Source organism: Podarcis raffonei, chromosome 7, assembly GCF_027172205.1.
Source record: "Podarcis raffonei isolate rPodRaf1 chromosome 7, rPodRaf1.pri, whole genome shotgun sequence".
Classification (NCBI taxonomy): domain Eukaryota; kingdom Metazoa; phylum Chordata; class Lepidosauria; order Squamata; family Lacertidae; genus Podarcis; species Podarcis raffonei.
The window spans coordinates 77,929,711-77,944,370 of NC_070608.1; the positions used below are offsets into that span (position 1 = coordinate 77,929,711).

Genomic DNA, 14,660 nt, shown 5'->3' on the forward strand with positions numbered 1-14,660 from the left:
ATATAAGGGTATGGTCAACAGTCATGTTCCCCTTTCTCCCCTCATTGGATGAGCTACCAACCAAGAGAGCTACTGCCATATTAGACCTTTACAAACAGGGAGCGGGTGGTGCTGTGGTCTAAACCACTGAGCCTCTTGGGCTTGCCGATCAGAAGGTCGGCAGTTCGAATCCCTGCGATGGAGTGAGCTCCTGTTGCTCTGTCTCAGCTTCTACCAACCTAGCAGTTCAAAAGCATGCCAGTGTGAGTAGATAAATAGGTACCACTGCGGCAGGAAGGTAAACAGCGTTTCCGTGCACTCTGGTTTCCGTCATGGTGTCCTGTTGCGCCAGAAGTGGTTTAGTCATGCTGGTCACATGACCTGGAAAGCTCTCTGTGGATGAACGCTGGCTCCCTCGGCCTGAAAGCAAGATGAGTGCCACAACCTCATAGTCACCTTTGACTGGACTTAACCGTCCAGGGGTCCTTTACCTTTTTACCTTTTACATACAGTATGAAAAAGAAAGTTGAATAATTTTTCAGCAACGTACTCTTGTTCTCTCTGAGAGGTATAACAATGCACTTAAGACAGAATATCCATTTTGAGCTTGGGGGGAATTTCTGGTTAGAAGTCAAAGTCAAGTGTTAATGGCACTCAGGTCTGCTGCATTTTGTTTCCATGTTTCTATATCCTACTTTTCCTGCAATAACCTCAAGAGGCGCTTCAGCTTCACAACAATTGGATGTACTAGTTTTGGCAGAAAGGTGACAACTCATCAGGTCGCCCAATGAACTTCATGGTTGTGAGGTTATTTGAATTGTAGTGTTGGGACCCTGAGGATCATCTAGTCCAACCCCTTGCAATGCAGGAAAATTTAGCTGCCCATACAAGGCTCTAACCAGCTATACACCTCACACATAGTGCACCTATTAGATCACACTGGCGTACCTAAGAGGTCAGCAGACAGCATTGGTTAAATTGGAGAAATTGCATCTTTTGTGTACTGTTATTTGGGTCCTGTACTTTAAGTGGATTTTAACTGGATCGTATGCCAATAATAAAGGCGCATTATTGTATATGTCCCTCTTAGTCATGGTTAACTTTATGCAAGGATGCCAAAACATTTCAGGCGATTAAGCATCCTTGTTGTATAACAAAATTGTCTCATGACATGGAATGTTGTTGTTTTTTGTAACCTTTGAATTATAGGGGAACACATTTGGATAGTTCTTGATGGTCCTGTTGACGCAATTTGGATTGAGAACCTGAACTCGGTGCTTGACGATAACAAAACGTTAACGCTTGCTAATGGAGATCGGATCCCTATGGCGCCAAACTGTAAAATTGTCTTCGAGCCTCATAATATTGACAACGCTTCTCCTGCCACTGTGTCAAGGAATGGCATGGTGTTCATGAGCTCCTCGGTTCTCAACTGGAGCCCTATTCTTGAGGTATAAATGTTTACATGTGTTCCTTGGGCCACCTCCACCATCAGCGCCTTAATTCCCTTCAGGCAGTTGAAACTGGAACTGTGGAATAATCTGCAATGTCTCCTGGACGTACATTTAATATGGATGAGAGTTTGCCATCCTGAATATTGCCTTCAGCAGCCCGATAAAAATTTCTGCTTCCCTATGCACTAAGCTGGACAGGATCTTAAATGTAGCTTTCCCACATCTAAGCCCATCATTCTGTGGGATGGATGTCAGATCAAGGGCATGTTTACAGCTGACTTAAACGAATTAAGTTACAAAATAAATTCAGCAGTGTCAAAATATACCTGCCTTTTGGGGAGCTGTTAGCAGTCAAACAGTTGATTTAATGTTGTCCTCGCCTGCCTGTGTATGTCTGCAATTATACAAATCTGATAGGCCTCAAAGTCTTGTAATATCATCTCATTCATGCAACTGGGTGTTGTCACCTATATGTTATTCTCTTGCTAATTAGGCTGTTTTAGATGTGCATGTTATATTTGTCTTCCTTTAGCAATGTTTTATTTTGAAATTTCTAAGATAATATTTCAGTTTCCTGTTAATTAATGTTGCTTTGAATATACACAACTAGATACATACAGCAACTAGATACATACAGGATATAGGGACGTGGGTAGCGCTGTGGGTTAAACCACAGAGCCTAGGACTTGCCGATCAGAAGGTCGGCGGTTCGAATCCCCGCGACGGGGTAAGCTCCCGTTGCTGGGTCCCAGCTCCTGCCAACCTAGCAGTTCGAAAGCATGTCAAAGTGCAAGTAGATAAATAGGTACCGCTCCGGCAGGAAGGTAAACAGCGTTTCTGTGTGCTGCTCTGGTTCGCCAGAAGCGGCTTAGTCATGCTGGCCACATGACCTGGAAGCTGTACACCGGCTCCCTCGGCCAATAAAGCGAGATGAGCGCTGCAACCCCAGAGTTGGTCACGACTGGACCTAATGGTCAGGGGTCCCTTTACCTTTTATACATTACTTGACTTAGTCAGTAAGGTTTCATTCTGGATTGTTTTATTTGATGTTTAAATGTAGGTTGTAAACTGCTTTGATTCCCCCCCCCTAAAAATATAAAGCAGTATAGAAATTAAATTAATAACAGTAACAATAATCTGGCTAAATGGCACCAGAGCCAAAATACGATTTGCTTCTTGCACAATCTAAGTGTTTTCTAGGGGCGAAAATTACTTATTTCCACCTAAAAATCCAAATGGATGGTTGTATACAATGTTCTGCTCAAAAGAACCCTACTGAAGTTAATATATATGCTTAACTTTAGGCCAATCAATTTTAGTTGGTTTACTGAACTTGGTTGGTGATCGGCATGGATAATATTTAGAGCAGCTCTAATGGTGAGAATTTGGACATATTTTTGCAAGTCACTTGGCTCTTCTTTCTTGGTTGCCCAGGGCTTCCTGAAGAAACGCTCTACACAGGAAGCTGACGTTTTGCGTCATCTGTACACAACGTCTTTCCCAGACCTCTACCGGTATAGCATCCAGTCCTTGGAATACAAGATAGAGATGCTGGAAGCCTTTGTGATCATGCAGAGCATTAATATGCTGCAGGGCTTGATCCCTTACAAGGTAAGCTGTTCCAGGCTTTTGAAAAACAATTTTTGGAAAAGACCCTTGTTATAAGCATGAGATTTTGTTCGTATCTGGGTGTGCAAAGTCAAATGAGCAAATCCTTTTGGGCCCTTCATTTGAATACCAGTCTTCTAAATTAATACATTATATCAGGCATAGTTGCATAGCACACATTAAATATTATTAATCCCTCAATAAGAATACATAATGCCTTTTGAAGTGCTTTGTACAAAATTCTCCTTCCTTAAATAACAGCAAAGAAGTACACATACTGGCAAGCTTTTCTATTAGTACCTGGTCTGTGACTGTAATAAAGTACTTGAACTATTAATATAAATCAACTTCTGCTGGAATAAATGCAACACTGAAGTGTCTGTGTCTATTCATATACAAACTTCTGATTCTATATATAATATCGAGGAAATACATGCCCCAACATTCCAAATATGCAGTCCACCTTGCGCTAACATGTTATTATCAAGAAATGCACAACCATCTTTCCCTACTCATGCATCAATGGGTTTTTTAAACACAATATAGCTGAGTCACAAGGGAGGCTGACCAAAGTCTGATTATATACAAAGGCAGGCAAAAACAGGACCTTGGACAGCTCCAACGGTGCTCTGCTGGCTGAAAGTAGCTGGATAAGTTGTTGTCTCTGCAGGGAGCTAGGCAGCCAACTAAACCTTAAGTAGACTGACAAGACCCTGGAGTGTGACGAGCTCCTCTTCCGTGGAGGAGGTGGCTGGGTTGTGAAAGGGCCCTCTCCTTATTTGACCTATGAGGCTAAAGAGATAGAAGGACTGCAGGAGACTCATCCTTTGAGTCAGAGGACAGTGGTCTATCTGTGTCCTCTGGCTGTACCCAAATAAGGTATTGTCAACACTCCTCAGGGAAGTTCCCAAGTCTATGACATAAAGTATAATGCTGTCATGTGAACGCCACTAACAATCATTTTCTAATTCATATTGCATCTATTAATGGTTGGTTCATATCTTTCCCCCATAAACTTTAAAAAGGGTCTCCAGTTTTTGATAAAATCTTCTATCCTTCTCCCCCTATCTCTTATAGGTAAATACTAGGTTAAGCTAACCTTTCCAGCTGGTTCCCACAATTTTATTAGCTAAGCTAAGGATTATTGTAATAACCTGCAGTTCTATAATAGTATATATTTAAAGTAGATGAATAAATGAGCAAATTAAGTTAATTCGGATATGCGGAAAATATTAAAAAATAAATTGAAGGAACCGCAGAAAGAGGGGGAAGGAAGACAAGTTTTGAAATATTAAATTGATTGTAAAATTATTGGAAAGTATAAAATTGAAAATCATAAATAAAATAATAATATTTTTTTCATTAGCTAAGCTTTCATAGTAGGTGCACAATAATTTTACCATTTAGTCACTAAAGGCAATGGTGCTTTGCTGTTTAGGAACAGGGTGGAGAAATAACAGCAGAGTACCTGGAAAGATTGTATATCTTCTCCTTGATGTGGAGTGTTGGGGCACTGCTGGAACTGGAAGACCGTTGCAAAATGGAGCACTGGCTCCGGAATCACGAAACTATAAAACTTGACCTCCCCAACATCCCGGAAGGAAGTGAAGACACTATGTTTGACTACTATGTTACCAATGACGGTTAGTGAACTCCTGAGAAGTTACTATGTGGGCCTCATTATTAGCTTCAAAAGGTTTAGTATGAATAAGTTATGAAGCTTTTGGGTTATGAAGTTTGCTGGATGTAACATCCAGTGATCAGAGACCTCCAGCTGAAGATCATTCGGATTTGAAAAACCTGTGTTGTTTATACTTGGGTCTTCTCCAGTCTTCACCCTGTCAATTCTTAGACACTTTGTTGGGATGAGAAGGCAGGGGGTTGCTGTGGAAGTAATCCATAATTTAGCTTTATAAGGATGAAAACTTCCACCTTGTTCCCTCCTCATGTTCAGCTTGCTGTGCTGTCCGGACCCAGAAAACGGCTACTGATTTTGAATATAGTTAGTAGAAACAGGCCAAACCATAGTTCATCAAGCTGCCTTGTTTCAACAAACCATAGTTAAGATCAATCACTGATTCAGATGACATGCTAAACTGAAGTTAATCTAAAATGGAGGTGGAAATTTCTGAAATCCTTGTGGCTGCTCCGTAGGAAAGTGGAGGGGGAATTATGCAAGACTGATATTCTGTGTTTGTGTGTGTGTGTATGTGTGTGTGTATATATATGTATATGTATATGTATATGTATATGTATATGTGTGTGTGTGTGTGTATATATATATATATATATATATATATATATATATATATGTCCAGTAGCACCTTAGAGACCAACTAAGTTTGTTCTTGGCATGAGCTTTTGTGTGCATGCACACTTCTTCAGTTACACGAGTGGTATATCTGAAGATGTGTGCATGCACACGAAAGCTCATACCAAGAACCAACTTAGTTGGTCTCTAAGGTGCTGGTGAACAATTTTTATTTTTATTTTTTTATATATTTCTACTGCATCAGACCAACACGGCTACCTACCTGAATCTGATATTCTGTGTGTTTTGCCCTCAATACAAATCTATGTTTAGTGTTACATAAGAAATGGGCCAGTCATATGCTTTTGCCAAGTTGTGCCATGCCTTTTACTCTCATGGGTCATGAATGTCCACCACATTTAATGGGTCATGAATATCCACCACACCATGACTTAGTTCTGTTTTAAATTGGACGTAATGTGGATTAGAGATTTCAGTTGCATCCCTGCTTTTGTAGATTTCAGATCTGGAAAGCTGCCAAAAATGTCTCTCAGACTAGTTCTCCTTGACTACCTTCTTACCTTCTACCTTCTTACACATATGTTTAAATACAAGGCATGTTTCAAGGGGAATTCACTGCTTTTCCTTTGGACTAGGCAAATGGATGCACTGGAATACTCGCATTGATGAGTATGTATATCCCACCAACAGCACGCCAGAGTATGGCTCCATCTTGGTGCCAAATGTTGACAATGTGAGAACGGACTTCCTTATGCATACTATTGCAAAGCAAGGCAAGGTAATTCTCTGATGTTTCACACAGGGATTTCAGTAATGTCACCTGGTGGAGGGATGATCAAGGGGCTGGGGATTTTTACTTTGTAAACACAACTGACATTGCTGTATGCAGTTTTATCGAACTCCTCCAATTGTTCAAAGTCCTTTACAACGGTTACTTCCTTGGGTAGGTTTATGAGTCAGGCTAGGCTGAAGAATAGTGACATGTTCACAGCCACAGCGCTATGGCTCAATAAGGATTTGAATGTGTGTCTTTGGCATCCATATCCAGCACTAGCTATTTCATTGTGCCTACAAAAGATCTAGACAGCATCTTAAAAAGCAGAGACATCACCTTGCCAACAAAGGTCCTTATAGTTAAAGCCATGGGTTTTCCCAGTAGTGATGTATGGAAGTGAGAGCTGGACCATAAAGAAGGCTGATCGCCGAAGAATTGATGCTTTTGAATTATGGTGCTAGAGGAGACTCTTGAGAGTCCCATGGACTGCAAGAAGATCAAACCTATCCATTCTTAAGGAAATCAGCCCTGAGTGCTCACTGGAAGGACAGATCGTAAAGCTTAGGCTCCAATACCTTGGCCACCTCATGAGAAGAGAAGACTCCTTGGAAAAGACCCTGATGTTGGGAAAGATGGAGGGCACAAGGAGAAGAGGACAACAGAGGACAAGATGGTTGGACAGTGTTCTCAAAGCTACCAGCATGAGTTTGACCAAACTGCGGGAGGCAGTGGAAGACAGGAGTGCCTGGCGTGCTCTGGTCCATGGGGTCACGAAGAGTCAGACACGACTAAACGACTAAACAACAACAAAATATCTTATTTTGTCCCCCTTCTGCTCGTGTCAGGTTAGCTTTCCTAGAGTTGATTAACCCGTGTGATCAAAAATAGCAGATGTTTAATTGTGCAAATGGTATAGTATGGGATTTATGAGTAGCACTAGAGGTAAGTATGGCGGTTTCAAATCATGATTATAATTTATAGTGTGTGCACAACACCTTTCAGAGTTACACAGAAAACATAGATAGGTCCCTGCTTCAAAGGAGCTTGTAGATCTCAAATAAACAATGGGGAAATGACAGAGGAAAGAAGGGAAGAATGTGGGCAGATGCCATTATGTATACATCCTCTCATTTTCTTACCTATTTTCTTTTTTACTCTTTCTTCCTCTTCTTCTTTCTGCCATGGCCACATTCTCCACCTCATTGTTTTTTCGGGACTATTCTTTCTCCTGCCCCTCCTTTCCAGTCCACACCTCCTATACAATGGAATTCTCAGGCCCCCATCTTCATTCCTCCTTGAAGCCTATTTCTCTACCATTTTGCATAGGCCTTATTACCTGCTCTTTTCTTCTCTAGGACCAGAGGTGCTCTATCAATAGGAGCCAGTGAACCTTCTTGGTCTACCACTCCTTCTTGGCATTAGAGTAGCTCAGCTGATCAGTGCCAGAGGCTTCATCACAAAATCCCTTTGTGCATTTCAATATAGATTTTGCTGGTACAGCTAACTCCATTTTGGTCAGGGATGGGTGCTGCCAAAATAAATTACTAATGTTGCAAGTGATGATGTATTTTTTTGGAATGTTCTTCTTCTATATTACTTGTAAAGAATAATTTTGAGACTTGAGCCTCTGCCAATGCCCTCAGTTCAAGTATTCCCCAACTCATTTGGATTCTCTCCTCATCTTCAGGCAGTGCTACTAATTGGTGAACAAGGGACCGCTAAGACTGTCATCATCAAAGGCTACATGTCAAAATATAATCCTGAAAGCCACATGGCCAAGAGTCTGAACTTTTCATCAGCAACAACTCCTTTAATGTTTCAGGTACTCCTTAGAAGTATCTTTCTCTAAACTGAAAGTGAAGTGAGCCTTTTGGTTTACTTCACTGACTGTATACCAGAATGAGATTATTCAAATTTTTTTAAATTAAATGTGAAAGGTCCATCTTTCCCATAGCCTGCTAATCTTGTTCCTGTGTCTTTGGTGGCCAAATGGCCCCTCTCTTGGGATGCCATCTCTTCCTTATTCATACCATTTAAAGATGCATAAGTGCATCCAATTCCTAATTCCTAAATCTCTTCCAGGTCTCCTGGTTGTTTCCATATTCCAGGACAGTTCCAGCACTATTTCTGCTTTGCCGACTTTTCTATGGAATGCAGATCAGCCAAATTTAAATCTCCTTAAGTTTTGCTTAACTTTTTTTTTTTGGGGGGGGGAAGAATAAATAGGATACAAAGGGACACGGGTGGCACTGTGGTGTAAACCACTGAGCCTTGGGCATGCCGATCGGAAGGTAGGTGGTTCAAATCCCTCCGTTGCTTTGTCCCTGCTCCTGCCAACCTAGCAGTTCAAAAGCATGTCAAAGTGCAAGTAGATAAATAGGTACCTCTCTGGCGGGAAGGTAAACGGCGTTTCCGTGTGCTGCTCTGGTTTTAACAGAAGCAGCTTAATCATGCTGGCCACATGACCCAGAAAAACTGTCTGCAGACAAACGTCGGCTCCCTCAGAGCGCCGCAACCCCAGAGTCTTTCACAACTGGACTTAACTGTCAGGGGTCATTTACATTTACCTTTACCTTTTTAAATAGGATACAAGCCATAAAAGTGTTGCAGGAACCATAACATTGAAACTGGGGAGGAAAAAAATCAAATCTGGATAAGCCCTGAGTTAAATGGGCTTTAGTCTCGGGAAGGTGTGTAAAGGATTGTAATCTTCAGGTGCAATTCTATACAGTGGTATCTCGGTTTACGAACTTAATCCCTCTTGGAGGTCCGTTCTTACACCAAAGCATTCTTAAACTGAGGTGCATGCTTTCCCTAATGAGGCCTCGCGCCGCTGGTGTTCGTCTTCCATTCATCTTCCGGGGCAAAGTTCACTAACCGGAACACCTACTTCTGGTTTTGCAGAGTTTGTTGTCCGAATCATTCATTAACAGGACTGTTTGTAGACCTGTACAGTGGTACCTCTGGTTACGAACTCAATTCATTCCAGAGGTCCATTCTTAACCTGAAACTGTTCTTAACCTGAGGTACCACTTTAGCTAATGGGGCCTCCCGCTGCCGTCGTGACCTGAAGTGTTTGTAACCCAAGGTGCCACTGTATTTGAGTTATACCAGTTGAGGAGATACACCAGCAGGATAACCAAAATGGAGCAGAGTCGTGGGTGAGATAGGGTTGGCATAGGGAGGAGCACACTTACATCATATCCAGTTCTCACCCAGACCATGGTCACTTCCCCACTCATGATGTACCATTGCATGGGCCCCTTTGGATTTAGCAGCAGTGGGAGAAGGTAGATTTTCCACTAGTATAGCAGTAGCATTTCTCCCCCACCTCTCATGTACGGTAATTGGTGTATAGGTTTGCTTTTAATAGGAATATCTTTTGATAACTGAACTGGCTATGAGAGTTCTAATCATGATGTATATAGAAGAAACTTCTCATTTAGGATTTTGCATGGTATAAAAAGGTAAAGGTACCCCTGCCCGTACGAGCCAGTCTTGACAGACTCTAGGGTTGTGCGCTCATCTCACTCTAGAGGCCGGGAGCCAGCGCTGTCCGCAGACACTTCCGGGTCACGTGGCCAGCGTGACGAAGCTGCTCCGGCGAACCGGCACCAGAGCAGCACACGGAACGCCGTTTACCTTCCCGCTAGAAAGCGGTACCTATTTATCTACTTGCACTTAATTGTGCTTTCAAACTGCTAGGTGGGCAGGAGCTGGGATCGAACGATGGGAGCTCACCCCGCCGCAGGGATTCGAACCGCCGACCATGCGATCGGCAAGTCCTAGCCGCTGAGGTTTTACCCACAGCGCCACCCGCGTCCCATGGTATACGATACTCAAATAAAGCACAGCTATTGGAAAACCGCAATGTGTTGTGTGTGCTATCTGCATTTGCCTTCACGTTCCTTCATAGACTAAGCAATAGCATGTAGAAGGCATGCCTGTCATTTTAAAGGCTTGGGGAGATGCTTAGATTTTTGCAAACATGCATGTTCTTCTTCCAGCGCACAATTGAAAGTTATGTGGACAAACGCATGGGCACAACTTATGGTCCTCCGGCAGGAAAGAAAATGACAGTCTTTATTGATGATGTGAATATGCCTGTAATCAACGAATGGGGAGACCAGGTCAGCTTAAATGAATAGGATATTTCTTTTACACAATTCAGTGCATTGATCTGAATCAGTAGTCAGTATGAAGATGATAATATTTTACCAAGATTTTTAATTTATAATGGAAAATGTTCCAATGTTGCTTCAAAGCAATTCCTCTTAAGTTGACAGAGAACACTGCCTGATTTTATTTGGAATGACAAAAATCCTAGGTTAGTTTTAGTTATCCTACAAAGACCTAAAGGGGAAGGAATTGTAGTGTTCTGACACAATCAAATATGCTCATGCTATGATTTCATTATTATGTAAATACACCATAGTACTGCATGAGACAATATAGGAATAAAAATATATGAGATGAGTCAATTTATTAAAGGAGCTCTGCAAATCTGAAAAACTTAGAAGTTCACTTACAGTGTAACCCTAACCAAGTCCACTCAGAAGTAAGTCCTATTGAATTCAAAGGGTCAGTGGGAACAGGACTGCAGCCATTTTGTTTGTTTAATGCCAAAGTTTTGACTGATTAGTTGCCTGAATTTATATCCCACCCTTCTTCCCAAAGGAGCCCAACTTAGGAGCAAAAACAAAGCACAAAACGTTATAAAACGCCTCCCATTTTCCCCACAGGTCACCAATGAGATAGTTAGGCAACTGATGGAGCACAATGGTTTTTATAACCTGGAGAAGCCTGGAGAGTTCACCAACATTGTGGACATCCAGTTCTTGGCTGCCATGATTCATCCGGGTGGCGGACGCAATGACATCCCTCAGAGACTGAAGAGGCAATTCTCTGTTTTCAATTGCACGCTGCCTTCTAATTCGTCCATCGACAAGATCTTTGGTAATGTGGAGAGCTTTTAAACTCGTACTGTATATGCTACTTAAGTTTTCTTTATACTTGATGAAGAGTTTAAGAGACTGCCAACCTTGAGAATTTGCTTCCCTTGTTTATTTGAGCAGGGAACCCCGGAGTATTATTTCTTCCTTAGGCTTTGTATTTACCTGTAGCAGGTGTGGCCTTGAGTCTCCTGGAGGCATTTGCTTTGCAGGTTTTTTGTGTGCAATACATCCACTCTCTAGTTTTGCAGTGCTGTCGCCTGAATTGCATCAGTTGATGGTGGCATGGGGCTCTGAGATGCATGGTTTTTCTCTCTCTCCAAACTATCATGTTTGGGTTCTCCAGGTGTGATTGGAGTAGGACATTACTGCAGCCAGAGAGGCTTTATGGAGGAGGTGAGAGCTACAGTCTCCAAGCTGGTGCCGCTGACCCGCAAGCTGTGGCAAATGACTAAGATCAAGATGCTGCCGACCCCTGCCAAATTTCATTATGTGTTCAATCTCCGAGACCTTTCCAGGATTTGGCAAGGGATGCTGAATACCACCTCAGAAGTAATCAATGAATCAAATGTAAGTAGTGCATGTGGTGCCTTCACATATCGCGGATTGGCATCATGATTTATTTGAGATGCTTCAGGTTTTTTGCACTTTGGGGATACTTTGATGGTAAACAAAGTACAGTAGGAACCAGAGATGCAGCCCTGTTCAGTAAACCGAACACTGGTTTACATTCACAAATGATAAAATACAATGGTACCTCGGGTTACATACACTTCAGGTTACATACGCTTCAGGTTACAGACTCCGCTAACCCAGAAATAGTACCTCGGGTTAAGAACTTTACCTCAGGATGAGAACAGGAATCGTGTGCCGGCGGCAGTGGGAGGCCCCATTAGCTAGTGGTACCTCAGGTTTAGAACAGTTTCAGGTTAAGAACGGACCTCCAGAATGAATTAAGTACGTAACCAGAGGTACCACTGTAAAAGGAAGAAGACCCTGCTGAGTTCCAAAGGTTTACTCTTGGAAGGTTGGGTTTTTTCCCTGCAGTACAACTGATTATGGTTTCCATGATTTTTGGAAGGCTAGGGCTGCAGCTGGAAGGAATGTTTTTGGAGCCTGGTGGCCATGCTCCCCCCTCCCCAACTCATGTTCAATAAGGGCAATGTTTCCTGCCTCCAAGTCTTTCCTACATCACCAATTAAACTGCAGTCACGTACTTGGGAAGAAGAAGACAACCATCAAGCAGTATTGGTACCCAAAACGTTAGATTAGATAAAGAAGCAGTTTAAAATATGAAGTAAAGAAGACAAATAAGGTTGTGTGTGTGTGTGTGTGTGTGTGTGAATTTCTCCCTTCTGATTCTATTCAAAGATGGCATCCTATCCCTGGCCTTTGACACTGCCTATGTGTTTTTTTGACACACCGTATTTCTCCCATTGAAAACTGTTTTGACTGATGGTAACACACTATTGTATCTTCCCACGGCTGTAACCTACCCTGGGAGCTTATGATGAAGGGCGAGAAAGTCTGCTCAAATTCCTTTCTTCTTAAGCACAGGTGCTAAGAAAAGTTTTTCTATGTAAGTCCATTCACCAAGGAACGGAACACTGTTGCGTTAAACCCTTGATGGCCAATTAGCAAATTAACATGGGTTGAGCATCAGGGGATGCCCTTAGGTGAACATTATGCACCTGCAAATCAGGTCTTACTCAGTTGTTACCACTTTGTGATGTTTTTATTGTAATGATCTGCATGTTTTAGTAGACCATATCCGTGTGTGTGTGTGTGTGTGTGTGTGTGTGTGTGAGAGAGAGAGAGAGAGAGAGAGAGAGAGAGATTGTTTTTTAAAGAGAGATCTGGATGCTGGAAAAAAATAAACCTAATCGGAAGCAAAAAGGAACATTCAGTTTTTCTTTTCTCCTTTTTTATCTCTGGACAGGTGCTCATAAAACTGTGGAAGCATGAATGTAAGCGTGTTATTGCTGACCGCTTCACAACTCCCGAGGATGTTACTTGGTTTGATCTGGCACTGGCAAAACTTGTTGAAGGGGAACTTGGCAGTGATAAAAAGACCCTGGTGGACCTTGGCACTGATGCATACTTTGTGGATTTCTTAAGAGATGCCCCTGAAGCTACAGGTAAAAATCTAAACTGAAAACCATCTGTCTGACACAAGGAAAATGAAGGGGTCATAGACAGGGGATGTCTACAAGATGTCTAGTTTGGAAAGACATGGTATCTTGAGAGCAAACGGGGAAATAATAAAATCATAATATTTACAATGTATAATATTGCCTTGATAACTAGGCACTGTGTTGTGATTCTGAGGATGCTTTAGTTGTTTTCCCATTTATTGGGGAAAAAACCCTCTATTCTTGGCACTGCCAGCTCAGAGTGAGCACAAAAGTGAAGCACTGGGCTGCTGGAGTCAACTAATGTGTTGGTGCAAACAACACATTAGTCTGTCTTGTCACACAGGTAGCGTTTGCTACTTAGGTGTAGGTACCAGAGTATAAAGAAGCATGCATAGGCTAGACCTCTATCCAATATAGTTGTTAACAAGGATGGGGGAGAGATTTGGTTGTTTGAATTTTAATGACAATCTGCCGAATTCACGTTTTCCCAAATAATACGAGACACAGCCATCTGTCAAATGTATACCTCTGAATGTTGCAATGGAGTTCTCCAATTCAACACAGGAATGAGTCCATCATCATAAGCATCAGGCAAAATTACATACAAAAATGTGCACATTAGGAGAAAGGATGGCTTCAAAACCAATGTGGAAACAACAACAACAAATGTGGAAATTGTTATTTCCACATAGGTTGGGGCTGTTATATTTATGTGCCACTCATCTGACTGTGTTGTCCCAGCAACAGTTCATGGCTTCCAACAAAATATTTAAAACACAATAAAACATCAGCAATTAAAAACTTCCCTGAACATGGCTGCCTTTAGATGTCTTCTAAAAGTCAATTAGTTGCTTATCTATTTGACATCCGATGGGAGGGCATTCCACAGGGTGGGCGCCACTACCGACAAGGCCCTCTGCCTGGTTCCCTGTTACCTCACTTCTCGCAGTGAGGGAACTGCCAGAAGGCCCTCGGAGCTGGACCATTTGGGCTGACAGTGGGGGTGGAGACGCTCCTTCAGGTATACTGGCCTGAGGCCATTTAGGGCTTTAAAGGTCAGCCCCAACACTTTGAATGTGGCGAATTGAACTCAAGACTGGGGGGGGGGGCAGGGAATGAGAAACTGAAAGAATCTGAAACTGACACATTTCATCCATCCCTCATTGTTCCCCACAAAAATGCTTTCTATGGAAAAAGGATGTGATTTTCATTCTTTTTCCTCAAAAGAAACATATTTTATTTCAAACTAGGTGTGGAGAAGGAAAAATCTGTAAAAGGTAAGCTGCAGGTGCCTGAGTCAGCTGGAATTTAGATATTTGTCTAGAATTTCTTTTTTTAAGGGCTTGAGTTCTGTATCCAGCCGTGCATGTTTAGTTTCATAGACGTCGGTGCATCTTAAGCATGTTTAATATGTTCAGAGACAGTGGCCTTGAATTATCACTATCACTATTTGCTTTGAAACAACTGTAGCTTAAACAGGGAATA

The 14,660-nt window shown here is 42.1% G+C and overlaps 1 protein-coding gene across 5 annotated transcripts in view; it reads left to right on the forward strand.

The window, feature by feature from the left end:
* The window catches only part of DNAH5 (dynein axonemal heavy chain 5), a 178,137-nt gene that overhangs the window by 93,341 nt on the left and 70,136 nt on the right, over window positions 1-14,660 (forward strand). For 3 of the 5 annotated variants that reach the window (XM_053397140.1, XM_053397141.1, XM_053397143.1), the window contains exons 43-52: window positions 1,189-1,430; window positions 2,868-3,044; window positions 4,480-4,684; window positions 5,949-6,091; window positions 7,776-7,910; window positions 10,096-10,218; window positions 10,831-11,044; window positions 11,387-11,610; window positions 12,980-13,178; window positions 14,426-14,452. In XM_053397140.1, the coding sequence (XP_053253115.1) occupies window positions 1,189-1,430; window positions 2,868-3,044; window positions 4,480-4,684; window positions 5,949-6,091; window positions 7,776-7,910; window positions 10,096-10,218; window positions 10,831-11,044; window positions 11,387-11,610; window positions 12,980-13,178; window positions 14,426-14,452 (1,689 nt within the window). The remainder of the gene's footprint in view (window positions 1-1,188; window positions 1,431-2,867; window positions 3,045-4,479; window positions 4,685-5,948; window positions 6,092-7,775; window positions 7,911-10,095; window positions 10,219-10,830; window positions 11,045-11,386; window positions 11,611-12,979; window positions 13,179-14,425; window positions 14,453-14,660) is intronic. The other 2 variants (XM_053397142.1, XM_053397144.1) reach the window with 1 other exon arrangement.